The 27,023-nt window shown below is 35.9% G+C and overlaps 3 protein-coding genes across 4 annotated transcripts; all 3 read left to right on the forward strand.

The window, feature by feature from the left end:
• The first annotated feature begins 1,401 nt into the window (after positions 1–1,401).
• eif3f (eukaryotic translation initiation factor 3, subunit F) lies at positions 1,402–7,522 on the forward strand. Its single transcript, XM_048197866.1, has 8 exons — positions 1,402–1,562; positions 1,744–1,814; positions 2,078–2,157; positions 3,458–3,595; positions 3,691–3,782; positions 3,948–4,084; positions 4,883–4,996; positions 7,405–7,522. The coding sequence occupies exons 1-8, from the start codon at positions 1,451–1,453 to the stop codon at positions 7,480–7,482; spliced, it is 822 nt and encodes a 273-aa protein (XP_048053823.1). The 5' UTR covers positions 1,402–1,450; the 3' UTR covers positions 7,483–7,522.
• Positions 7,523–7,637: 115 nt separating this feature from the next.
• Positions 7,638–19,257, forward strand: zgc:77880 (zf-DHHC domain-containing protein). Its single transcript, XM_048197865.1, has 9 exons — positions 7,638–7,924; positions 9,050–9,138; positions 10,057–10,130; positions 10,393–10,505; positions 12,815–12,876; positions 13,279–13,399; positions 13,516–13,588; positions 14,624–14,768; positions 18,584–19,257. The coding sequence occupies exons 1-9, from the start codon at positions 7,800–7,802 to the stop codon at positions 18,673–18,675; spliced, it is 894 nt and encodes a 297-aa protein (XP_048053822.1). The 5' UTR covers positions 7,638–7,799; the 3' UTR covers positions 18,676–19,257.
• A 577-nt stretch (positions 19,258–19,834) lies between these two features.
• pip4p1b (phosphatidylinositol-4,5-bisphosphate 4-phosphatase 1b) lies at positions 19,835–26,567 on the forward strand. Of its 2 annotated transcripts, XM_048197868.1 has the most exons (8): positions 19,835–20,096; positions 21,369–21,544; positions 21,686–21,792; positions 23,941–24,046; positions 24,163–24,215; positions 24,307–24,397; positions 24,497–24,676; positions 25,574–26,567. In XM_048197868.1, exons 1-7 carry the CDS (start codon positions 19,994–19,996, stop codon positions 24,638–24,640), a joined length of 780 nt encoding a protein of 259 aa, XP_048053825.1. In that variant the 5' UTR covers positions 19,835–19,993; the 3' UTR covers positions 24,641–24,676; positions 25,574–26,567. The 2 variants fall into 2 exon arrangements, with proteins under 2 accessions (XP_048053825.1, XP_048053824.1); XM_048197867.1 differs by having other exon boundaries at positions 24,497–26,567.
• The last annotated feature ends 456 nt before the right edge of the window (positions 26,568–27,023 follow it).

Consider the following 27,023-nt stretch of genomic DNA (forward strand, 5'->3'; position numbering starts at 1 on the left):
GTAATGAACTTTATCGCCACCTGCTGTACATGTTTTACAGTTTATATCCACCACCAGCACAGCAACTTCTGATAGCCTAAGAATAAACTGGCTGAATTTAGCTGTGGATGATTTTAAAGGGAGATTCATCTTTATCCGAATCTTTAGTCTAAGCTAGCATCGTTAAATATTCCATTAATAGGCCTACTTTGGCAATTAACATTATGTTATTTTTACTGTTGCTTTTCTCATTTCTTGCACGTACCTGTCATTTTTTGTCTGTCTTTGTCCTTGAAGTTAAAGTATACGCTTTTTGATTTTTATAGCTGTTACAAAGAGCATGGAAGCAAGGAAATCTAACATCTGCAGTTCACATGAAAATGTTTACGCATTTGATTTGCGGCTTAGAAATAAGGAAAAAATATTAAGAATGCGTTTATCCTGGGAATAAATTGTATTTAAAGGGTTAGTTCACCCAAAAATGAAAATTCTGTCATTTATTACTTACCCTCATGCTGTTCCACACCCGTAAGACCTTTGTTAATCTTCGGAACACAAATTAAGATATTTTTGTTGAAATCCAATGGCTCCATGAGGCCTGCATAGCCAGCAAAGACATTTCCTCTCTCAAGATCCATAAAGGTACTGAAAACATATTTAAATCGGTTCATGTGAGTACAGTGGTTCAATATTAATATTATAAAGTGACGAGAATATTTTTGGTGCACCAAAAAAAATAAAATAAATAATGACTTATTTAGTGATGGCCCATTTCAAAACACAGCTTCATGAAGCATCAGAGCACAAATGAATCAGTGTATCGAATCATGATTCAGATCGTGTCAAACTGTCAACGGCTGAAATCATGTGACTTTGGATCTCCGAACAGCAGATTCGACACACTGATTCTTAATGCTCCGATGCAAAACTGCAAAATCAAGCTGTTTTATATATATATTTATTGTCCAACATTCCCAATTTTTCTGATGCTTGTCCTTAATTTAATTTCATAAGTTGTATTATTTCAGTGTTTATAATGCTAATACTTTACTGGCTGGGTTTCTAGAGAGCAAAAAGTTTTTGTGAAAAAAGTGGAAGATTTAAACACAAAGTGTGTAAAATAAACTGTTAAAAGGATTTGATGATCACTAGTGATAGTATTTTATTCTGTGTTGTCATCATTCAGGTTGGATTTCAGCTTTAATATATGTTTTTCTTTTTTTATTTCTTTTTTTACAAAGCAGCTGATATTGCCATAGAAACTAATGGACAGTCTCTTTCACCCCTAAATGGCGGAAACGCAGGGCTGCTGCTGGGCGCCGGTGTTTGAGTGTCGCTTCTTGTCAGTGTATATTCTTTGTTGTCATCGACCTACATCCGCTAGGGGGCAGAAGCACAAATCCTGTGCTGATTTCCGCACTCGCCCTCTTCTTCTCTGGTTATCATCATCCTTCACTTCCTCTACGAAATCATGGCGGTCCACGGCCCGGTCGTGAAAATCCACCCAGTGGTTTTGGCATCGATTGCGGACTCATACGAGCGTAGGAATGAGGGAGCAAGTCGTGTGATCGGAACATTATTAGGTGGGTCGTGTAATTTCTCTGAATGAAACCCGAGACAGTTGTTTTAATAAAGACAACAGGATCGTTATTTTCTCTTGTGAAGCATGTGTTGTAGTCCAGCAGGATGGTTGGAGTGGGTGAGAGCGCATCCGCACTAAAAGATCAGCATCACTTAATAACTGGTTTAATTTGTGTGTCACAGGAACAGCAGACAAGCATTCAGTTGAAGTCACCAACTGCTTCTCTGTTCCTCACAATGAGTCTGAAGATGAGGTGAGATAAACGGCATCATCCCACTCTCCCCTCGAAATACAATGATGTATCCGTGCTATACCATGGTACTTTTATATATGCCAGAGATTACTTAGAAAACATTATTAGAAAATACCATGGTATCTATCACTATATTTTTGGACGTATTATTGGGTGTGCTTTAGAGAACTCCCATGTAAATATCATTGTACATTCATTTCAAAAACATCATCCTTCAAACACAAAGCTAAGTGATATCATCCTTATTTATGTCTGTCTCATAGGTGGCTGTTGACATGGAGTTCGCCAAGAACATGTATGAGCTTCATAAGAAGGTTTCACCAAGTGAAGTCATTATTGGATGGTATGTGGCCACTCATGCTAATGAATTTAACATCATCTTAGGTTTCCTAAGGATTAATTTCAAAGCAGTGTTATTAGTAAACTTTAAATAAGTTACGTGAATTTAAATAAATGTTAACTAAAATAAAATATGAACAACTTTTAGTATAACTTAAAGGGTTAGTTCACCCAAAAATGAAAAATCTGTCATTAATTACTCACCCTCATGTCGTTCCAAACCCGTAAGACCTTCGTTCATCTTCTGAACACTTAAGATATTTTTGATGAAATCCAAGAGGTATGTGACTCGTCCATAGACAGCAGTATAATCATCAGTTTCAAGGTCCAGAAAGGTACTAAAGACATTGTTAAAACAGTCGACGTGACTGCAGTGGTGCAACTTTAATTTTATGTGTACTTTTTGTGTGCAAAAAAACAAAACAACTTTATTCAACAATCTCTTCTCTTCTGTGTCATTCTCATACGTTGTTTACATCCAGCGCTTCCAGGTTCTACATCAGAACGGCGGCTCATTATTGGTTGGCTCCTGCGTCAGCATCACACGCATGCGTTGTGCTGCTCATGTGATCTGCTTTGGCCAATACTGAGCCGGCATTCGGATGTAAACACAGAAGCCTTCACTGTGCTTACTGTGGCAATTACGTAAGGATAATGACAGCGAAGAGAAGAAATTGCTGAATAAAGTCACTAGTTTTGTTTTTGCACACAAAAGTATTTTCATTGCTTTATAAAATTAAAGTTGAACCAGTGCGCTCATGTCAACACTTAACAATGTCTTTAGTACCTTTCTGGACCTTGAAAGTGTTGATTATATTGCTGTCTATGGATGAGTCATATACCTCTCAGATTTCATCAAAAAATGTCTTAATTTGTGTTCCGAAGATGAATGAAAATCTTACGGGGGGTTTCGACTGATTAATAATCAGTACTTAACTTGAAGAAAATATATTATCCACATTATATTTAATCTGCAACAACATTGTGCACTTTTATAAAGATAAATTTAGTCTTTAACTTTTAAATGCATCATTATGCAAACACATGGGGAGAGTCTCTGCATGAGAGACACAACTGGCAGATCAACATGCTACTACATTTCTCTCTGATATGGTAGGAAGTTAAATTAAATGTGGAGGATTTTAACTGCGAAAAGATGATTGACAGGGCATTTTAAACAGTGACAGGGCACACATAACTAAGCCTCAGAGTGGTCCGTAAATAGACACAACTATGACAGATTAGTATGTCCCAAAGCTTTCTGTCGAATTGGGACACAGCAATAATGTTCTTTTGTTTTGCAGGTATGCCACAGGATATGACATCACAGAGCACTCCGTTTTGATCCATGAGTACTACAGCCGAGAGGCTCCAAACCCCATTCACCTCACCGTGGACACAGCACTGCAGAGCAACAAAATGAACATCCGTGCCTATGTCAGGTATTATCATCTAGACAAAGGTCGATTATTTTTTGGCTGCTGAACTGATGTCCTCTGCTGCAATAACAGTTTTTATTTGTTCTTTGTGCTGTTAGTTCACAGATGGGTGTCCCGGGCAAGACAGTTGGTGTCATGTTCACCCCACTGACAGTCAAGTACGTTTACTACGACACAGAGCGCATTGGAGGTCAGTTATTTTTCCCCCTCTCATAAACATTTTGTGGATTATTCAGTTATCTAAATTGAATGGCTTTACTGGTTGACGCAATATTTTGGATTTGAACGTGATTTAAGAATAGCATATTTTCTTTTGAGCACATTCTTATAATGGATTAAACACATCTCTCTATAGTTGACCTTCTACAGAGGACTCGTGCATCTCCCAGTCGCACCAACGGACTGACCACAGACCTGGCCCAGGTAGGCGGTGCAGCAGGACGCATACAAGAAATGCTGACCACAGTGCTCGCATACATCGAAGATGTGCTGGTGAGTGTCTCTTTGGGATATAACGTTAATTTTTTTGGTGACCTATTTGGTTTGAGAATTAATTATTAATTTCTTATACCTTCATAAGGGGCTTTTGCACCAGAGGAACATTTTCATAATTCCTAGAACTAATAACGGAAGTACCCTCCTTTTGGCATGTTCCCACCGCAGGAATGAATTTAGTTCTAGGAACACCTTTTGGGAGACTAAATTAGCTCTTACTTCAGAGTAGGGTCTATGTATGTTGAAAGGTCGAACGCATGCCATACGAAACACTGACGCTTGCCGTTTTTAAAAAGCTGTGTAAATGCGCACAGTTTACTCCACAATAAACATACAGAAAGCTAATGTCAACGGCATTTACCTGTTACCTTTGTCTGCGGAATTGTTTTCTCAGCCTCGATGATATGTAGCACCGCAACACCCTTGTTGTAGGATATTTAGTCACTTAGTCCTCCTGTTTTGTTCTTTCCATCGCATAACTTAAACATCCGCATTCCATCTCCATTGTAACGAATCCCACAACACAACAAAAACACAGCTCCGATCACGGCATCCTTGTTGACATTGTTGAATGCAACGCTATCAGCCGGCTTTCGTCGCTTCAGAATTCCTGCTGGCGGTGCGAATGCAACCAGGAAAATGGCCCTAGGGAAACGTTTAGTTTTTGGGGAACTAGCAAGTTCCTATATATATCTACCCGGTGCAAAAGCCCTTATAGAGTAATTTAATTTCATTATAAAACTCTCACATTCTCTTTATACATATGACAAGTATTGTAATTTTATTTTTTTCTAGTCTGGTAAAGTGATGGCAGATAACAGTGTTGGTCGTTTCCTGATGGATCTTGTGAACAAAGTGCCCAAGATCACAGCAGAGGACTTTGAGAGCATGCTGAACTCCAACATTAATGTGAGTGACATTCAGTACAATATGATAGTATATATGTTTTTGACATGCTTGAATATCAGGGTTCCCACAGTCATGAAAAAACTGGAAATAACAATTTTGTTTTTGATTTCAATTTCTGGAAAGATCATGGAAATTCCTATAATGAACATGAATGTACAGTTTAAAAAAAAAAAAAAAATATATATATATATATATATATATATATATATATTTTATGAACTAGTTAGTCAGAAATGGTCTTTAAAGGCCAATTGACACCACACCGACAGACACCGACCAACGCAGACAGTGACTAGAGTACAGTACGTCACTTCTCAGATGTTCCAAACAGCGATTCAACATGTTCAATCAGCGAAAATAAGCGCTGACCAGCGGCAACAGACAGTGTCAGGAGTACTACACTGATCTGACAAAACATGGCAAAGAGTCTGTTGTCGTTGGTCAGCGTTTGGCAGTGCAGTGTGAATTGGACTTAAAGGGATAGTTCACCCAAAAATGAAATTTGTCATTAATTATTCACCCTCATGTTTTTCCAAACCTGTAAGACCTCCGTTCATCTTCAGAACACAAATTAAGATATTTTTGATGAAATCCGTTAGGGTTTTTTTTTTTCTCTCTTAGAAAGCAACAAAATTTTCACATTCAATGTCCAGAGAAGTAGTAAAGACATTGTTAAAACAGTCAACGTGACTACAGTGGTTCAACCTTAATGTTATGAAGCGATAAATACTTTTTGTGTGCAAAAAAAACAAAACAAAAATAACTTTATTTAACAATTTGAACTGTTGTCATACGCAGTTGACGTAGTGAACGCAGTGCAGGCTGCCGTGTTTACGTCCGAACGCCGGTGGTACCTTAGCCAAATTATTTTTTAAAATTTATCACCAATAACTGGTAAATTAACAGGGTTCCCACTCGTCCTGGAAAACCTTGAAAACCTGGAAAACACATGGAAAATTATAGAAAATGTCCTGGAAAATCTTGTAGTTGTCCTGGAAAATTATTTTTTAAAAAGTTCTTGGGTTTTTCTTTAGTCGAGACCAAAGAGTTTATCACTGACCTAAAACAATCACCATTAGTTGCCGAAAGTGCAGTGTTCATAAATGCTGCGTTTAGACACGTGAGAGTAGTATTTTTTTCAATGATGATGTTTAGTCTTGTGTTGCCACTTTCAGCAGTTATTATATTGTTATAATATGTTATTAACTGCTTAAATGCATAATTTTTTGCTTAATTATTATGCAAGTTGATTTTCTGATCATATTTTTCCCAAGCACATTTTACCAATTCCAAACCAGTCAATCTTAATAACTACTAATAATTTTGTATTTAGTCATGAAGTTAGTTTTTGAAGGCTTGTTTTCTTTATAACAGATAAAATGAGCCAAAAAGAGATTTATCTCAGAATGAAAAGTCAAAAATTATCAAATTCCCACAAGAAGGATGCAATACTAATGCAATATTAGAAATTGCTGTTAAGGCATGACCATTGGACAGCAAAATGCTCATTGGGTCAGCAGGGTCAGACAAAAACAGGTGGATAAGAAAAGACACGTTAACTGCAAAAGAATTAAGGTGAATAATTAAGTGTGAAACCATCAGGAACCCTTTAGTCTTCAGCGCCACCATTTTCCAGAACTTCAACCTACCTGGATTCTCCAGGAGTGCAAGGTGTCAGATTCTCAGAGACGTAAAGAATCCTAAAAATGCCCCCTATTTAAGAATCACATACTGAATTGTAGTAAAATACAAGAAGACAGATTTTTTTTTATAGGCTTTATAGACAGACAGATTGAGAGTGACTCTTGAAGGACCAGCACCACATCCACCACAGTTTGAACAATTTATCTTCCGGAATCTAGCTGTAAGGTTGCAATTGCCAGGAAAAAAAGTCAGAATTGCAAGTTTATATCGCGCTATTCTGACCTTTTTTTTTTCTCGCAATTATTATTTTTTCTGGCATTTGACAGTTTATATCTTGCGATTCTTACTTTGTTTCTTAGAATTGTGAGATATAAACTTGCAATTGCGAGAAAAAAAATCAGAATAGCAAGATGAAAAGTAAAAGTTGCAATTAACTTTGTTTCAGTAAAAAAAAAAAAAAAAAAAAATCTTCCATAGTCATAATGTATGATTAAGAGCTCATATTAAAAACTGATTTTATAGTTAAGTCATGGCAATAAACCTTTAAAAGACTTAGAGAGCAATATATTACTTTAGGTCATAATCCCAGTCTTTAACTCCCATTGTTGTAAAATTGAAAATGTCCTGGAAAATGATTGCTGAAAAAGAGTGGGAACCCTGATTAAAAATAAAAAAAAAGTAGGAACCCTGTAATGGCTTTCAGATTAAACTAAAGTTGTGTGCCTGTGCTTCTGAAGTTCTCAGACTCTTCTCTTTCTTTACAGGATCTGTTGATGGTGACCTACCTGGCGAATCTCACTCAAGCTCAGATCGCGCTTAACGAGAAACTAGTTGTTCTGTGATTGGAAATTAAAATAAATAAAAATATGTTTGTCATTCCAACAATCTGTGTGATGAGTTGTTTAAAACAGTGCCTGAATATCTGATAGCTTGTGAGTGAATAATATATTAATTAATTTTATTATTTATTTATTTATTTATATAGTTACCCCAAAGCTTGTGCTGTTATTTAAATTGTATAATTTTTAAAGGATAAGCAGAAACCTGACAGAAAGGCACAAACGTTCACAGGTGGTCAGAAATAAACGGATGACGGACAACGCGTGCTACGTAACGCTCGTCCTTTTATGACGTCATCAGGAAGCCCGCAGATGGAAAGATGGCTGCGTTTCGCTGTCGGCGAGACCCGTGCGGCTTTATTTGTCTCATTTTAACTTATTTCAGCGTCTTTTACGCAGACTATGTTGTGATTCAGTATGTCCTGATCCCCGCGTATTCTGGAAGGTGAGTACCGTGTAAACAAAGCGTGGAAGAGCCAGCGTTTGGTTCACGTAACAGCGCCCGTTTCTCATGAGATCATCGCTTTTTAATTGTAACATTAGCTTTTTAGCATCACCCATAGCAACAGCCGTTCTAAAGAAGTGTTCGTTCTGATGTGTTTTACCGCGGGAATTGTTTACAGTGCGTTTGAACTGCTAGCAACTAGTATGAGAATCGTCAGAGTCTGCTGTAGTTCATCATTCAGCGGGTGTTTACTACACTTTCAGTCTCTGTTACTCTGTAGTCTCAGGTTTCAGCAGGTTATCTCATCTGAAATTAACAAATCATATTATGATAAACGGTACCACTCTCCTGTGTTTTTGTTTTGGACCACCTGTTTCGCATTTTGCTACACATACTGGATGAAAACGTCAAAATGACAGATCAAAATAAATAAAATACAAGTTACAAATACACTGAATACGGTAAAACGCATTTAATGATTGCATAGTCTAGCAAAGGAGTATAACCTAGTCGATGTACTCGCTACTTGTTAGTATAACGTGGTCTGTACCTGCTAGTAATAATCTGTTCATTATATTTAGTAGACTGAATTGCATTGTATCTCTCAAACATGGGGAAACTGAGTGTCAATTAACAAAGCTTATTAGTGATTTAAAGCATGTTATTTAGTGTAACTGCAAATAGAATTTCCAACTAATGTAAATCAATATTTACAGTCGAATAATACTGGTAATTTAATCTCTCTCCCACGTGTGGGGATGCGTTAATAATTTATTTTTCCATTATTGTCCTTAAGGAACAATAAATATTTTAAATAAGCATTATAACCATGTCCTGACAGAAGAAAAAGTAAAAAAAAAACAACAACAACAAAACAAATATCCTCATTACATTTTTTCTTTTCTTTTTTGTGCTTATCTGTCACAACCATTATGTCAACTCCATAACACAATGTAAAGAAATTGTTTGATATTTATTGATAATGTTAATTTTAAGTAGGTCCTATAGCAACACTAGGAAACAAAATGACTACATGTGATGTGCAAAATATTTTGTCGCTATGGTTAATTTTAGCTTATGGGTATTTCAGTGTGTAAAGTGTATGTTTACTTTCTTTGTGTTTAGTGTATGGTGCACTCTCCATGGATCTGTGTTCAATATTATTCTGTTACTACTGCTGGCGTGCCATTCAAAAGCAGTGTTCTCCGACCCTGGTGAGAGTCCTGAAACTTGACATTGCTTTGTCTTATTTAATGTTAATCAAACATGTTTTCTCTGTTTGATTTTTACACTAGACTGTTTGTGTTTTAACCCTATAAAGCCCTCCAAATGATCAACTTAATCAAAACATTGCTGTAAAACTTGCTGTGCTCAATCTTCTACCTGCCTTCTGTCCTCTGATTGATAATTCATGCTTAGTAAGTAAAAGTAATATAACATAGTAAAAATGTTCATCTTCAGGTTGTGGTACACATGTTTCTTTTGCTAGTTGCTTTTTGCAACTCTTGAACATAACTTTTATCTTGTTTGTAATATTTACTGGACTGAAGTTTACTTTATTATCATACACATTTTTGTAGAAAAATCATGTTACATTGCAAGAATCAAATATCATCCCACAGGCTCTTGAGGAATATTTATTTGAATCTCTCAGTTATCACTGAATTGCATTGGATTATATGTTTTGCCCCCACAATTACAACTATTCTAGTTGTAATTTTTTTATATAAAATTAATCAATAAAATTAATCATTTATATATCATCTAAGACATATTATTGGGAGATATAGTGACAACTGATATTTATTTGCATTGTATGTAATCTGCTAAACTGTTAAGAAATCTGATTTACATGGCAAGCTATATAAATAACATATGCACTAAATTGCAAATTTTTGCTCAGTTTGGGCTTCTAAATTTTTTTTTTTTCTTGAATTTGTGCTCTCTATATCATACTACATGAGCCATAAAAGCCTGATGCATCAAAAATGATTCACAACTTTTCAAAATTTTCATATTACTTATTTTAAATTTTGTTTAAAGGTTCAAAAAAACTGTTTTTTTCTGACTATTTCAAATGCCAGGCATTACAGCGTTAATCAGTCAAAAACTTTTACCATTTACCATTAAAGGAATGGTTCCTCTGCCTGAGACGGCCATTGACTTCTCTGACTTGAGGTCCCAGTCCAACCGCATGAATGACAGAGTGAGTGTCACTGATCTGTTTACTACTGTAACTGTGTTTAAATTGTATTTGTATCGTGTAAATATAACTCTTTTGCAAATGGTATTTTCTACTTTTTCTTTTCTGTTTATGTTGTAGTTATTGATTTCATAGTGGCCCTTTCAGCTTGTTCACATACTTTTAGTGTGCAGAGTGTGTATATATTTTGTTTACATGATTATATCTTATTTCGGAGTGCATTTTCTCTGTGACTTGTCTCAATCATTGTGTTGGTTCTGATCAGGGCTGTGAGGGCTGGACAGTGTGCAGTCGCTGTGAGACGTATCGGCCTCCTCGAGCCCATCACTGCAGAGTTTGTCAGCGCTGCATCAGGAGAATGGACCATCACTGCCCATGGTCAGTCTCTCCTCGTTCTCCATTGGCCAGTGTTATCAACTTGAATGTATATTTTTTTTCTGTAATTTCTGGCTGTGTATAAAATAGCATAAAAAATGCTGTTCTTAGAGTTTTTGTCTTGTTTCTAGTCAAAATATCTTAAAGTTCTTAAATCAAGAAGCATTTTCTTGACAAGTAAAAATTATTTTCTTGTTTTCAGAAAAAATAAGTCAAAATTAAGTGAGTTTTTCCTTAAAACAAGCAAAATAATCTGCCAATGGGGTAAGCAAAATAATCTTATTTCAAACCAAAAATAAGATATATATAAACTTTTTTTCAGTTTGGATTAAGATTATTTTGCTTACCCCATTGACAGATTATTTTGCTTGTTTTAAGGAAAAATTCTCTTAATTTTTCCTAAAAACAAGAAAATAATTTTTACTTGTCAAGAAAATGCTTCTTGATCTAAGAATTTTTAGATATTTGGACTAGAAACAAGACAAAAACCCTAAGTAAGAACAGCATTTTTTGCATACTTGTGCTATAAAATATGCCATGTGTAATGGGTCCCACTTTACATTAAAGGTGCCCTTTGTGTCTGTGAAGTTTCAGCTCAAAATACCCCATAGATTTTTTTTAATTATTTTTTTTAGCTGCCTATTTTGGGGCATCATTAACTATGCACTGATTTTTTCAGCGCACCGCCCCTTTAAGAGATGTGCTCTCTCTGCCCCACGAGCTCTCGACTATATATACATCGCATAAACAAAGTTCACACAGCTAATATAACCCTCAAATGGATCTTTACAAGATGTTCGTCATGCATGCTGTATGCATGCTTCGAATTATGTGAGTAAAGTATTTATTTAGATGGTTACGTTTGATTCTGTGTGAGTTTGAGGCTATGCTCTGTGGCTAAAGCTAACATTACACACTGTTGGAGAGATTTATAAAGAATGAAGTTGTGTTTATGCATTATACAGACTGCATGTGTTTAAAAATGAAAATAGCAACGACTCTCGTCTCCGTGAATACAGTAAGAAATGATGGTAACTTTAACCTCATTTAACAGTATATTAGCAACATGCTAATGAAACATTTAGAAAGACAATTTACAAATATCACTAAAAATATCATGATATCATGGATCATGTCAGTTATTATTGCTCCATCTGCCATTTTTCGCTGTTGTTCTTGCTTGCTTACCTTGTCTGTGCACAGATCCAGCCGTTAATACTGCCTTTCCTTGTCTAATGCGTCGAATGGGCTGGCATTATGCAAATATTGGGGTCATACATATTAATGATCCCGACTGTTACGTAACAGTCGGTGTTATGTTGAGATCCGAGTGTTTTCCGGAAGTCTTTTAAACAAATGAGATTTACATAAGAAGGAGGAAACAATGGGGTTTGAAACTCAATGTATGTCTTTTCCATGTACTGAACTCTTGTTATTCAACTATGCCGAGGTAAATTCAAATTCTGATTCTAGGGCACCTTTAAGTGTCTTTAAAGAGGACCTATTATGCACTTTTACAAAGTCTTGAGTTTGTTTTTGGGGTCTATTAGAATAGATTTTCACGCTTGAATATTCAAAACACATAATCTTTTACATATTTTACATTGTTGCAGCACCTCTCTTCCTAGTCTGTCAGTAACACTCCATTTAGTTTTGGTCTCTATGAAGCCCCTCCTTCCATAAAGCACAATGTGCTCTGATTGGTCGACCGTTACGAGTGTGTTTTGGAAATGTCACGCCCCTTACCATAACTGCGAGTTTCAACACACTACTAATGCAACTCACCCAGGCTTTGTCCCTTTTTCTGGTGGGAATTATTTAAATGAGGAATATTGTGACATGTACGTTCCCTGAAGGAAACGCAAGACTACAATCGAGTCGTTTCAGGGAGTTCAGAAACAGTGCTTACTGATATAAAGGAATAAGTCTCTTTGGAATGACTTTGCAACTTAATAGACCTTTCTTATTCTCAAACAACTACATTACATACTAAAAAAGCTAAAAATGCAAAAAAACATTATAAAAAAAACCATTACACTTATTGTGTGCATACATGTTTTCACATGGTACTTTTAATTAAAAAATACCTGCATGTAATTACAGCTGTAATTAATTTCCCTTACCTATCAACCCACCCTTAAACCTACCCATACCACCAACATGAACACAAGTACTTTGTACCTAAGATTTTTTTTTTTTTTTTTTTTGGAAGTACAAAGTGGTTAAAGACACCTCATATAATAATGTTTGACAATTACAGTGTTTGTCATGTCTCTCATTAATGCATTGCATATGTGTATGCTCTTTTATAGGATCAATAACTGTGTTGGAGAACTCAATCAGAAATACTTCATTCAGTTCCTCTTCTACACAGGTGAGTTTTAATATCATGGGGTGTTTTAAGAACAGGGGTGTTCAAACCTGCTTCTGGAGGGCCACTGCCTTGCAGAGTTCAGCTCCAGCCCAAATGAAACACACTTGGACCAGCTAATCAAGGTCTTACTAGGCATACTGGAAACTTCCAGGCAGGTGTGTTGAGGCATGTTAGAGCTAAACTGCAGGACAGTGGCTCTCCAGGACCGACTTTGGACACCCCTGGTCTAGTGAGACCTTGTTTAGCTGGTTCAGGTGTGTTTAATTAGGGTTGGCACTAAGCTCTGCAGGACAGTGGCCCTTAAGGAGCTGGATTGGACACCCCTGTTTAAGAACATAAGGATGCCCTGTTGGATGCAGATTTGATTTTCCATTTCTCTCCTGTAATGCCATATCTCTGTAGGCATGGCCAGCTTGTATTCCATGGCGCTGGTGGTGTCAGCATGGGTGTGGAGAATAAAGAGTGAAAGAGAGGGAGATGGAGATAAAGAAGGAGAAGAAGCTCCCAGCAAACATCTTATTGTGTAAGTTACAATGTACTGATTTACTATACTATATAATGATAATCAATATTGTTATCAATATTGCTTTTGTTAGCTTTTTGCTTCTCTCACACTGTTCTTGGTCATTTGTTCTGAAGGGCACATTATATCATTCTGCTGGTGGAGTCAATACTTTTTGGAGTTTTTGTCTTGGTGATATTTTATGACCAGGTATGCTTCAACATCATATAGCTTCAGTGGGAGCATATGTTTTGTACCATATGTTGAAATTATAGGCTAATAGTTTGAAAACTGTGAATTTGCATACAGCCACAGTATTGTACTTACATTCTTTGTTGCAGTGTTTGCATGGGGAGGCTGTAATAATATTCCTTAAGGATAGTTCACCCAAAAATGAAAATCATTTACATACCCTCATGTCGTTCCAAACCTGTATACATAATTTTCCTTTGCAAAACAAAAAAGAAGATATTTTGATAATGTGCGAACCAAACAGTTTGGTTACCATTAACTTCCATTGGAAGGAGGGAAAAAAACACTGAGACATTTCTCAGATTATTATTCTATATATTTATTCTTCTCAACAAATATTTGTAATTTGTAGTCCTTTTGAGTTAAATTATTTTAACTCAATACTTTAAGGAATATTAGAATAGACTTAATGGAATGTTCAGCAAATGAACAGCAGTGACATAATTGTAATATTTCATATTGAAATGCTACTGGTAATTTTGCACTTATTTAAATTCTGAATTGTGATATTTTTGCATTTATTTAAACATTTATCCACCTTTAAATTTCAAAGATGATGTTGTGTCTTGATTCTCATTCACAGTCAATAGAATCAATGAAGTGTGATTAAGTGCAAGGTGGCTCTTTAGCAGAACTAGAGTGTAAACAAGCTTGCCTAACACCGTTTCTACACCGGACACAACATCTTGAGGCTGTCTAGAAGTAGCGTGAGAGTTTTAAGTACATCAGAAGTAGAACGGGGTATCAGTTTGCTGTTGGGAATTTGTTGCGCCGCATCGAATCCAGTGTAGACAGCATCGCTGATTATAATGAGTTCTATCTGATTTTGCCGCTGCTCACATCTTGTGTAGACACGGTGTAAAACTCTAACACTATTCTCTTTTGGCTTTCTAAACACTATTTTCTTCAAATGCAAATCTTATGTAATTGTTGAAATTTAAATGTTTTTGCATGTGATGATCTGTCACCTGTCTCTCTTGTTTTTGTCCCAAGCTGGTGTCCATTATAACGGATGAGACGCCCATCGAGCAGATGAGGAACAGACTAATGAAAGACAAACCCAACAACACCCACCCGACACACATTACACACACAAGAAAGCCAAAAATTGCACTGCTGAGAGAGGTTTTTGGACGAGGTGAGTTTAACTATTTATAGTAACTTAGGGGTATTCAAGAAAGCAAGGTTAAAGGGTTAGTTCACCCAAAAATGAAATTTCTGTCATTAAGTACTCACCCTCATGTCGTTTCAAACCCTTAAGACCTTTGTTCATCTTTGGAACACAAATTAAAATATTTTTGATGAAATCCGAGAGCTTTCTGACCTCCCTATATACAGCAACCAGTTTCAAGGCCCAGAAAGGTAGTAAAGACATTGTTAAAATAGTCCATGTGACTACAGTGCCTCAACCTTAATATTATGAAGTGACGAGAATACTTTTTGTGCAAAAACAAAACAAAAATAATGACTTTATTCAACAATTTCTTCTCTTCCCAGTCAGTCTCCTATGCTGTTCACGTAGAAAACACAGTGCAGCGCTTCCAGGTTCTACATCAGAATGCCGGCTCATTATTAACTAATGCTGTTCATGTGAGCAGTATGACACATCTCGTGTGATGCTGAATCAGGAGCCAGTCAATAATGAGTTGGCATTCTGATGTATAACCTGGAAGGTATACTACTTTTTGTGAAATTCCAAATTCATATTACTCATCAATTTATCAATGCCTCCAATCTTCATGTTGTAGGCATATCAGTTACTAAGCAGATGTCCTTCCTCTTAGCTTAAGCTGTTGTCTTCTTCTAGCACTCTTCCTCTTCTTCACCTAAGTCTTTGTCTGGCTCACCTCCGCTTGAGGTTGCAACATGCTCTCTTCATCCTTTTTGTTAACCTTTGTGGTTGGTTACAAACATCAAACTCAAAAACCTAACTTTCACAACTGTTGCTTAGTCATCTGAACTTATAACAAACAAAGGAAGTATTGCAGTTACTTAATTTCATAATCATTCAAGCATATATGGCCTTAACTTAAAAGCAAGCAAATAACAACATTGAAACAGGTAAATAGCAATATCAATTTCCAAATCATTGGTTATGATGTTGCTGTCTATAGGGAGGTCAGAAAGCTCCAAAGATTTCATCAAAAATAGCTTGATTTGTGTCCCGAAGATGAACGAAGGTCTTGCTGGTTTGGAACGACATGAAGATGACTGATAATGACAGAAATGTTATTTTTATAGCCAGCAGCCATATCACCCTGTAGCCCAAGACTAGCAGGGCTGAGCCTGGTTAGTACCTGGATGGGAGACCTCTTGGGAAAACTAGGTTGCTGCTGGAAGAGGTGTTAGTAAGGCCAGCAGGGGGTGCTCACCCTGTGGTCTGTGTGGGTCCTATCGCCCCATTATAGCGATGGGGACACTATACTGTCAAAAAGCACCGTCCTTCGGATGAGACGTTAAACCGAGGTCCTGACTCTCTGTGGTCGTTAAAAATCCCAGGATGTCCTTCGAAAAGAGTAGGGATGTAACCCTGACATCCTGGCCAAATTTGCCCATTGGCCTCTGGCCTTCTTATCATCCCCTTAGACTGATTGGCTTCATCACTCTGTCTCCTCTCCACCAATCAGCTAGGCTGCGTTCCACTCCAGTTTTAGACACGCACTCGCGAACTTCCCTAAACACTTCCCCTCGGGGGAATCCCTGCCACCATTTTGAAGTGCGTTCCACTTCGTGAAATGGACGAGGGAAGTTTATATGGACAGACCCTCGCTCCCTCGATTTTGACCGAGGGAGCGAGTCTACTTCATATGTACACTTCAGGCAGCTCCATAACCCACAATGCCACACGATTGTGACGTCACCGCATATCGCGTTTAATTTACCCCACCACAAACAACTCTATGATATATTAATTATTTTTTTAAACATTTAAAACACATATATACATATAGAATGCTGCTTTAAACAATTTTGAAAGGGGGAAAAATTAAAGGTGCCCAAGAATGCTTTTTCACAAGATGTAATATAAGTCTAAGGTGTCTCCTGAATGTATCTGTGAAGTTTCAGCTCAAAATACCCCATAGATTTTTTTAATTAAATTTTTTTAACTGCCTATTTTGGGGCATCATTAACTATACACTGATTTTGGCAGCGCGCCGCCCCTTTAATTCGCCTGCTCCCTGCCACATGAGCTCTCGACTATATTACAGTGCATTTACAAAGTTCACACAGCTAATATAACCCTCAAATGGATCTTTACAAGATGTTCATCATGCATACTGTGTGCATGCTTCGAATTATGTGAGTAAAGTATTTATTTTTATGTTTACGTTTGATTCTGTATGAGTTTGAGGCTATGCTCTGTGGCTAACGGCTAATGCTACACTGTTGGAGAGATTTATAAAGAATGAAGTTGTGTTTATGAATTATATAACACATGAATTATATTTTTCGCTGTTGTTCTTGCTGGCTTACCTTGTCTGTGCACAGATCCAGACATTAATACTGCCTTTCCTTGTCTAATGCCTTGAACATGGGCTGGCATATATGCAAATATTGGGGTCATACATATTAATGATCCCGACTGTTACATAACAGTCAGTGTTATGTTGAGATCCGCGCGTTTTCCGGAAGTCTTTTAAACAAATGAGATTTACATAAGGAGGAGGAAGCAATGGGGTTTGAAACTCACTGTATGTCTTTTCCATGTACTGAACTCTTGTTATTTAACTATGCCAATGTAAATTCAAATTTTGATTCTAGGGCACCTTTAAATAATAAATCAACTCCATAGTAGATTCCAAGTGATCAAGGGCTTAGGACGTTCCAGTTCAGCCCATTGCAAGGGTTCTGCCAGTAGTGGGCACTCGTGCAACGTAAGCAATGATGTACATCCGAGTTAACGAGACTGAGGGAAGTTAGCGAGGGAAGGGCATTTAGAGAACGAACTGGAACGCAGCCCTGGTGTGTGGTGGGCATTCTGGTGCAATATGGCTGCCGTCGCATCATCCAGGTGGATGCTGCACATTGTTGGTGGTTGAGGAGGTTCCCCCTTCAATATGTAAAGCCTTTTGAGTGCCCAGAAAAGCACTATATAAATGTAAGGAATTATTTTTGGGTGAACTAACCCTTTAACTTACACACTGAACTCTCGGCGGATCACCCAAATCTTGCTTACTCTGGATATGTCGGTTCTATGGAGCCCCGCGCATATCATGCAGGAAAAAATAGTAGGCTAAATTGTGGGAATGACTTGGTAAAGCGTGCGCATGATTTTTTTTATTTTTCCTGCATGTCATGTGCGGTGCTCCGTACAGTTCCAAAGCTCCTGTGAAGAGTTAGTTTAATCAACCTCCAGCTCCAGAGCAGGTTTTTTTTTTTTTTTTTTTTGCTATGGCTATTTACCCTGAAAGAAACCCCTTCTCTGTAACCATGTTATTAACCATGTTAATAATGTTTACTTAAACTTTCCTAGCTATGTGACATAACTTGCTTTCTAGAACACCCCCCTGTTCTGATCCTTCTAGCTTGTTGTTAGAATCGAAATCGAAAATAGAAATTATTTTTTTTTAAATGTTTTTGAATTTTTAAATGTTTTTTTTTTTTTTTCAAGGCTACAATTATTTGATCAAAAATACAGTAAAACAGTAACATTGTGAAACATTATTACATTTTTCTATTTTAATATATTTTAAAAAGTAATTTATTCATGTGATGGAAAAGCAGATTTTTTTCAGCATCATTACTCCTGTCTTCAGTGTCATATGATCCTTCAAAAATCATTCTGATATGCTGACTTGATTATTATAAATGTATTTACCGTCAGTTTTGATCATGACTCCTTGCTGAGTAAAAATATGAATTTTTTTAATGCTTTTATTAAAATCAAACATTTGAACGGTAGTGCATATAATGCTCAATGTTTTTCCATTTGTATTTCTCTCATATTTACAGGTTCTATACTATGTTGGCTGTTCCCGCTCCATTCGTCCCCTCCTTCTGTTGGTGGCATCAGTTATTCAGCACTTCCTGATTACAATGTGTAACACTAACCAGTTTTTCATCAGTATCACATCATGTGTAGGACACTGAATATTATGTTACTGAGGTGCAAATTTCAGCTATGAAGGAAGGGCACTTCTCTGTGTGTGTGTGTGTGTATGTTTTTATACACTTTACACACACACACACACACACTGAGATACAAAAGGGACTTGCTTTACAAACCTGGATATTTTTCCCTTCTGTGTTCAAAATGTTTTCTTTTCATATAACCCAGGATAATTAATGGATTTAATTTTCATTTAATCATACATTGTTTTTATGGTGTGTTTTTGGACTGTACATTTTTCATAAGGATTGTACATAAAGATGTATTTTATAACTTTAATTTCTGACAAAAGTGTTGCTGCATTTTCAGGGTACTGGACTACTTGTTGAAGTGCTTGTTTTTATTTGTTTGAAATTTTAATGTTTTTACTGTTTTATGGACAGCTTGAGGGATGTGTGTACATAACAGATGAACATTTATATTGATAATGTTTACATTGATATTTATTGTAATTTATCTGTGAATTTTTGTGTCTAAATGCTGCTCCGACTTATGTGAAGTAAAAGACATCTTTTCATATTTTGCCTTTTTTTTCGCTTTAACATAAGTTTAAGTGGAAATAAACCTATAGTGTTAAATATAGATCATTGTGTATTATTCAGGAAATCTACAATAATATTAGATGCATTTATGATGCATAAAATTCCTTTTTATTATTGATTTGAGTTGCATAAATGTATGTGTGTGTCTGTATATATATATATATATATATATATATATATATACACGCATGTATGTATGTGTGTGTTTAGTAGAGGTAGTAGTTTTTGTTTTCTGTGTATATATTTATATTTTTACCACATATCCCTTATTTAATCAATTAAACATATTCAGGACACAACACATCTTTCTTATTACAGAAAATTAAAATTTTATGACTAATGAAAAGGATTTAGTTCATAAACTCATGATGTATGGCAGCTTTTAAAAAGCTGTGTATAGTGAGCAGAGAACATTAATATTTCACTCGAAGCACAGCACACCTAAATGAGTGAGAGCTAATTAAAACGAGATTATATTAATTTTTCAATCCTCGTGAGCTCGTCTTTCATTGGCCCAATCCGCGATCACGCGCTTGTGTTGTTATTTTTGTTGTCCACTTCCTGGTAGCAAAAATCATGTGATTATGTGACGCTTCCTGGAGCTTTACTTTCACGTATCACTTTTGCTCTCCGTGACAACATTTACCAGCAGGAAACGCTAACCTCTACAACGGGCTTTTTGTTGCGGACTTTTTGGTGCTCGTTTGCGGCATGGCTGACGGTGAGCGATCGCCTTTGCTGTCGGACAGTCGCGATGGAATGAACGGGCTGTCACCGGTAGATGAGACCTACCGACCTCCGACCAAACCACAGAGTGAGTCAAACCTGATCCGGAATGACAGCGGCTGTGTCTGAAAGCGTATTGAGCTGTCCACATACACAGCATTTTATAGCATCGTAAGCAGATTCGACCGTATGATTTTATTCAGTTCAGTTCGACTGGAGCGTTCAAACGCTTCTGTGTGATGATGCCCACGCGCACATACGGTCTAGGCAGGCAGTGAACTATTTAGATCCCTTTATTTTATTAATTTAAATCTGACTCATGTAGAGCGTACAGTATGTCACTGTACGCAGATCAACATTGTTGATTTGCAGTAATTTGAGCACTCTACTAATAGATTAGTGCCATATTAGACAGTACACCTGAATCTCATGACTGAAGGAATCCTGATTTTTGCCCTCAGGCTTATCAGTATATCAGTTCAAGTACTATTGACTGTCAGCCTGAAACTGTATGACTACTGATGGTAATGTAATCATGTAACCATCTACACACAGTGTTGCTTGTCTTGGTAACAAATCTGTTTTCTTAACTTTGCACAAACAATGTACATAAGATGGCAATGAAATAGTTAATATGGTTAGTAAAAGGGATGATGTTGAATAAACAATATTTGAATATTATCTATATATCTATTAATACTTTTGTCTATTTAAATATGTATTCAGATTTTTTTTTATTATCCATTATTAAAAATATCTTTCTAAGCATTGTACGTAACATTTAATTATATTCATAATTTACAGTATATGAACCTTATTAATAATTTAAGAGAAAAATTAAGTTTGTTTGTCATTACTATAGCGTAAAGTCTTACAATATGATACGATAATTCTGAAATTTACATTTTCCTTAAAATATTAATTTTATTTTCTAACATTAAGGATGTTGTAAAGAAAATGTTCAATAAAATTATTCTTATCTCGTTGCATTCTGATATTAGTAAAAAAGTGCCCATCTGTTTCAATGCAAATATTAAAATAAATATATAATTTATTAATTTCTTCCCATTGTTATCAGTGACACAGATTTTTATTTAAAAGTTTTTGCATAATATTATTAGTAATGCAGTCCATTTTGTGCAAAAAAAGGTTAATCTTTTTTCAACTTTGCATTGATAATGCATGCAAAAGAGGGATAATAATATTGGAAAGGAAACAGTAAATAAGGAAACAAAATCTTGTTTATCTCCAGGTCTGTATATTTCATTGTCATTTTTAGCTGCCAATCCTTTTCTTTTTTCCTCACTTTCTCTGTCTGCCGCCACCTTACATCCTCTCTCATGCTCTCTTTCCATCCCAGATTTCCCGTCAGCTCCTCCCTTGTTGGGCGAGGCTCCTCCACCGTATTCCCCGCTGGGTTCTCCGGAGAGCGGCAGTGCTCCTGTCATCAGCTGCAGAGTGTGTCAGTCGCTTATTAGTGTGGAGGGCAAAATCCACCAGCATGTGGTCAAATGTGGTGTCTGCAATGAGGCTACAGTGAGTTAACAAGCACATTCATTTAGGATTCCTTTCATCAAACATGCATAATGTTTGATTGTGTTTGATGGTTTAGTGAGGTGATGAAAACTGAACTAGATTTAAGTGAAAGACTGTGATACCACTTCCTGATTTATCTAGCCCATAAAGAATGCTCCAGCAGGAAAGAAGTATGTGAGGTGTCCGTGTAACTGTCTTCTCATCTGCAAAGTTACCTCACAGAGGATCGCCTGCCCTCGACCTTACTGGTGAGAGAATTTGAAAGGAGACATTACCATAATTCATGACTCTTTCAATAGTTTTTTTAAACTACACTACCATTCAAAATTTAAAAAAAATATGAATAATAAATTAATACCTTTTTATTTAATGAGGATACATTAAATTGCTCAAAAGTGACAATAGAATCCTGAAAAAATATCATGGTTTCCACAAAAATATTAACTGTTTTCAAGATTGATAATAATAAGAAATGTTCCTTGAGCATCAAATCAGCATATTAGAATGATTTCTGAAGGATCATGTGACACTGAAGACTGGAGTAATGATGCTAAAAATTCAGTTTTGGCATCACCGGTGTTGGGGAAAGTTACTTTTAAAGGTGCCGAAGAACATGTTTTTAAAAGATGTAATATTAATCTAAGGTGTCCCCTGAATGTGTCTGTGAAGTTTCAGCTCAAAATACCCCATAGTTTTGTTTTGTTTTTTTATTAATTTTTTAACAGCCTATTTTGGGGCATCATTATAAATGCGTAGATTTAGGGTGTGCGGCCCCTTTAATTCTCGTGCTCCACGCCCCAAGAGCTTGTGCTTGCCTTAAACAACATAAAAAAAGTTCACACAGCTAATATAACCCTCAAAATGGATCTTTACAAAGTGTTCGTCATACAACATGTCTAATCGCGTAAGTATAGTATTTATTTGGATGTTTACATTTGATTCTGAATGAGTCTGATGGTGCTCCGTGGCTAAAGCTAACATTACACGCTGTTGGAGAGATTTATAAAGAATGAAGTTGTGTTTATGAATTATACAGACTGCAAGTGTTTAAAAATGAAAATAGCGACGGCTCTTGTCTCCGTGAATACAGTAATAAACGATGGTAACTTTAACCACATTTAACAGTACATTAGCAACATGCTAATGAAACATTTAGAAAGACAGTTTACAAATATCACTAAAAATATCATGATATCATGGATCATGTCAGTTATTATCACTCCATCTGCCATTTTTCGCTATTGTTCTTGCTTGCTTACCTAGTCTGATGATTCAGCTGTGCACATCCAGAAGTTCTGCCCTTGTCTAATGCTTTGAACATGGGCAGGCATATGCAAATATTGGGGGCGTACATATTAATGATCCCGACTTACGTAACAGTTGGTGTTATGTTGAGATTCGCCTGTTCTTTGGAGGTCTTTTAAACAAATGAGATTTATATAAGGAGGAGGAAACAATGGAGTTTGAGACTCACTGTATGTCATTTCCATGTACTGAACTCTTGTTATTCAACTTTGCCGAGGTAAATTCAATTTTTGAATCTAGGGCACCTTTAAAAGTAATGTGTTAAAAAATGCGAAAAAGTAACTTTAGTACTTTTTCTCACATGGGCTGGGCTTGCTTGTTTGATTTTTAACAAAAATAAATAAAAGCTCTATTTTTGGCAAATGTAAAGGCCCTTTCACACCAAAAGTGAAATGAAAAAGCCTCAGACTGAAGGAAGTGCAACCTTACTCCTGATTTCTCTCAACATGCGAACAAGAGAGGTCAGTCTATAAATGGGAAAACAAAGTTACTTTTTTGAAAAAGATATTTTGTTGTAAATGTAAAAGTAATGTGTTACTTTACTAGTTACTTAAAAAAGTAATCTGATTACTTGTAATGCATTAACACCAACGCTGCTCATCACAGGAATAAATTACATTTTAAAATATATTCAAATAGAAAATTTTAAAATGCAGGCTTGGAGGCATTAATTTTAAAAAAAAATCGTATCGACTCCAAACTTTTGAATGGTAGTGTATTCATTCACCATGGTTGTGTAAAAAATTTTTTTTACATTTTTTTTCAGTGGACTTTAATAGATAAAGTCAAACAAAGTGGTTTTAATTATGAGTTTCCAGAAATAGTGATATTTAATGTTTTTTTTTTTTGTGTGTGTGTTCAATAAAATTATTCTTATCTCATTGCATTCTGATATTAGTAAAAATTGTGTCTGTCTGTTTCAATGCAAATATTTAAATAAACATATAATTTATTAATTTCTTCCCATTGTCATTGGCAACACACAGAGATTTATTTAAATTTTTTTGCATAATATTTATTTATTTATTATTAAGTTTCCAGAAATAGTGATATTTAATGTTTTTTTTTTTTTTTTGGGCGGTGGGGATCAGTAAGCGAATTATCAATTTAGGTCCAGTTCATCTTGGTGCTGGAAGTCCGAATCCTCAGCCTAGCGGTGCCAGAGTTTCATGTGGCCACTGTGCAAACACTTTTCTGGTAAGAACTTTTCTAATTCATATAAGGTAACATTTTATTGCTCATTGATTAACTTTGCCTTACTAATAGCCTTAATACTGTATCTGTAACATAATGCCCCTCTGTTGTTGATTTAGTGGACAGAATTTACAGATCGGACATTGGCTCGATGTCCACACTGCAGAAAAGTGTACGTTAAATACTATCCATTGACCTTCCTTTATTTAGTACCACACAGTGACATTAATTACAAGTAAATTCCATTCTTTTCATCCATACAGCTCATCGATTGGCCAGAGGTACCCGAGAAAGCGGAGTTTGAAATGTTTTATGCTGTGTTTGATTCTCATCATAACGACTGCGGGATTGATTGTAAGAATAAAAGCATTTCAGAGTTCATTATTTCAAAGAGCATCACCATTTCAGAATGCCAGGAAACTTCTTTACTCCGTTCCCTTTCTTTCTCTGTAGGCTGGTACGTGGTTGAATGCACGGCAATACAAGGGGATTTATGCATCATGGGTATTCTTCATTCTCCTGGTGCTCATCACTTTGTTCAGAGCCCTACATTGGGCCTGCATGAAAATCAGTGAACCACTGCACAACTACTCGTAGAAGAGAGCAATGAGGAGCAGGAGGTCCAGCTGAAGTGTAAGAGACAAGAATAAGTCCAAGTGAAGGAGAAAACAGAGCCAAAAGGGATGTTAATAGTGTGATGCTCTGTCGAAATGGGTGAAGAACTGTCAGTAAAATATTCAAATCATATTTCACCCTAAAATCAATGCAAAAACATGCAAAAAAAATTATTATTATTCTAGATAATAATAATTAAATTATTAATTTTATTCCTTTTGATATTGGGATGAAGTATGACCCACTTGTCACCCAAATAGTTTAAATTTCAAACCTAATCTGCCCACATTCCTAATGGGAACTTCCTTCCTAAACACTGCACAATTAAAAAACGCATAGAGAAACAAATATTTCCGCATAGGAGTAGAACTTCTAGTTTAGTTGCAGAATCAGTAATTGCTGAAACAGGCTTTTTTTTTGGCCCTTGAATTGACTCTGACATCACTGTGGCATCACACAAATATACGGAAGCATTATAACATTAGTTAGAATGAGATTGTGGCTGAATTGCAGAACTAGTAAGTGCCTCATATGACAGTTGTTATAGCTGGTAAAAGTAACTTCTAAAGCGAAAATTGCCATATATAGGGGAATTGCAGCTTTTAGCTTTATTGAAAATTGTATGGTGTAAAAGGAATGAGAAAGAAAAAGGAAATTAAAGCTCCATACTGAAGCATTTGGGAGGTTTAGAGGAAAAGGGGAAAAGCAAAAGCTGATCTTTTTGTTTTTCATTTCAGTGCACTTTAATGTCACAAATGATTGAAATGTGCTATAGATTGAATCATAGACAACAATGAAGTTGATTTATTGTTTCAGTGTATTTTATTGCTGTTTCATGGATATTATTCAGTGGATCTGAATGTCTGTGGCCCAGGCTTAGACCAAACCCTTACCTTCCTCTTCTTCCTCCTACAGCACTCAGCATGTCTTACTGTGTATCTGGACCCTCAAAAACAGCTGAGGCACCAAATTATGCTTTGCTTCTAACTAAAAAATGTTCCAATATCTGACACAATGCAATATTATAGACATTCTAGAGATTTCTGATAATCCTTATGTTACTTTTGTTGATGCTGTTTTTAAATCAAGCATTGCTGCTTATTATTTGTACCTGTATGTGGTTATATAGTTAATGTATATAGCTGCATTAAAACCTTCTATCTTACTATTAATAACTGTAGCATTACCCAGTAGATTAGTACAGGCAAAGATTATTCATTTTAACTATTTCTTTCCTTGACACAATCTGCATATAAAAACTTTAAAATGTTGGTGAATGTAAATATTCAACAAAGTGAATTGCTGTGATTAACTTATATCTTCACTGTCAGAAACAAAATATGCAAAATTTGTACTTTTATGGTATAACAGCTTGTCCCCATAGCAGTACTTTGTATTACCTATAAAAGGTGCATATTAGTACATTAGAGTAGTAATATGTACCCTTAAGGCATTACTAGACCCTTTTAGGCATAAATAAGGTACAAAGTTGTCCCTTTAAGGGTTTTGTCCCAGTGACAAGGTGTTGTACCCCTAAAGGTACAGTTTTTGCTTTTTTTCCTGAGTGTAATGAGATGTAAATGTACCAGCTGACCAATAGCATAGACTCATTTCCAGTTGAAATGTACTCTTTGCACTGCACACTTCATGGAGTATACAGATATATACTAATAGATATACTAATACTTTTTCTGTGAAATACAAAAGTGACCAGTAAGTTTTTATTTTTGCAGAGTTTGATTTGTTTACATGATTGTGCAGTTGTACTGTGCATTTACTTGTTTAATTTTTGTTGAAAACTTTATTGTTGCACTACATTTTAGCGCGCTAACAGATCCTACCCATGTCATTGTTGATTTTGTTGTTGATCATTTTTGTATGTTCCTTTGAGACTAAAATGTTTTAACAATCTCTGTGTATTTGTATGTGTTGGGATTCTGACCATTCACACAATTGTGACAACAGATGAAACGTAATGAAATACTGAGGTGAAAGTTCCAAGCTATAGCAGCGATTCAGTGAGTACAATGTTAAGGTTAATCGAAAACTCATACTCTTTTTAGCTGAATTAATTTATGAATTTTATGTAAAGCGACTTGCAGTACATTCAAGGTATACATTTTATCAGTTAATGCACTTCTGTTTGAGCTACAGGAATGAAACTAATTGAGAATGCCCTTCTTAGATCTGAGTATTGGGTGTACATTCTTTTCAAAGGACTGTGTTTAGAACATTTTAAAAGGGTTCTAGGTTAAAAATGCCAAACCAATCATTTAAATAATGCCATTTAAATTTGTTTAAGCATGTACTTTAAGCAAAAGGAAATGTGTGCAAGTGATTATCTTTGTAGGCACATAGAAGCTGA

Source organism: Megalobrama amblycephala, linkage group LG7 (assembly GCF_018812025.1).
Source record: "Megalobrama amblycephala isolate DHTTF-2021 linkage group LG7, ASM1881202v1, whole genome shotgun sequence".
Taxonomy (NCBI): domain Eukaryota; kingdom Metazoa; phylum Chordata; class Actinopteri; order Cypriniformes; family Xenocyprididae; genus Megalobrama; species Megalobrama amblycephala.

Excerpts from the sequence above, each read along its gene's own strand:
- eif3f (XM_048197866.1), top strand. The coding sequence starts at position 1,451 with ATGGCGGTCCACGGCCCGGTCGTGAAAATCCACCCAGTGGTTTTGGCA. Across the intron at positions 2,158-3,457 it reads AGTGAAGTCATTATTGGATG|GTATGCCACAGGATATGACA; the intron begins GTATGTGGCCAC and ends TTTGTTTTGCAG. Across the intron at positions 3,783-3,947 it reads CGACACAGAGCGCATTGGAG|TTGACCTTCTACAGAGGACT; the intron begins GTCAGTTATTTT and ends ATCTCTCTATAG.
- zgc:77880 (XM_048197865.1), top strand. The coding sequence starts at position 7,800 with ATGGCTGCGTTTCGCTGTCGGCGAGACCCGTGCGGCTTTATTTGTCTC. Across the intron at positions 9,139-10,056 it reads AGCAGTGTTCTCCGACCCTG|GAATGGTTCCTCTGCCTGAG; the intron begins GTGAGAGTCCTG and ends TTACCATTAAAG. Across the intron at positions 12,877-13,278 it reads TCAGTTCCTCTTCTACACAG|GCATGGCCAGCTTGTATTCC; the intron begins GTGAGTTTTAAT and ends ATATCTCTGTAG.
- pip4p1b (XM_048197867.1), top strand. The coding sequence starts at position 19,994 with ATGGCTGACGGTGAGCGATCGCCTTTGCTGTCGGACAGTCGCGATGGA. Across the intron at positions 20,097-21,368 it reads ACCTCCGACCAAACCACAGA|ATTTCCCGTCAGCTCCTCCC; the intron begins GTGAGTCAAACC and ends TTTCCATCCCAG. Across the intron at positions 21,793-23,940 it reads GCCTGCCCTCGACCTTACTG|TAAGCGAATTATCAATTTAG; the intron begins GTGAGAGAATTT and ends GGTGGGGATCAG.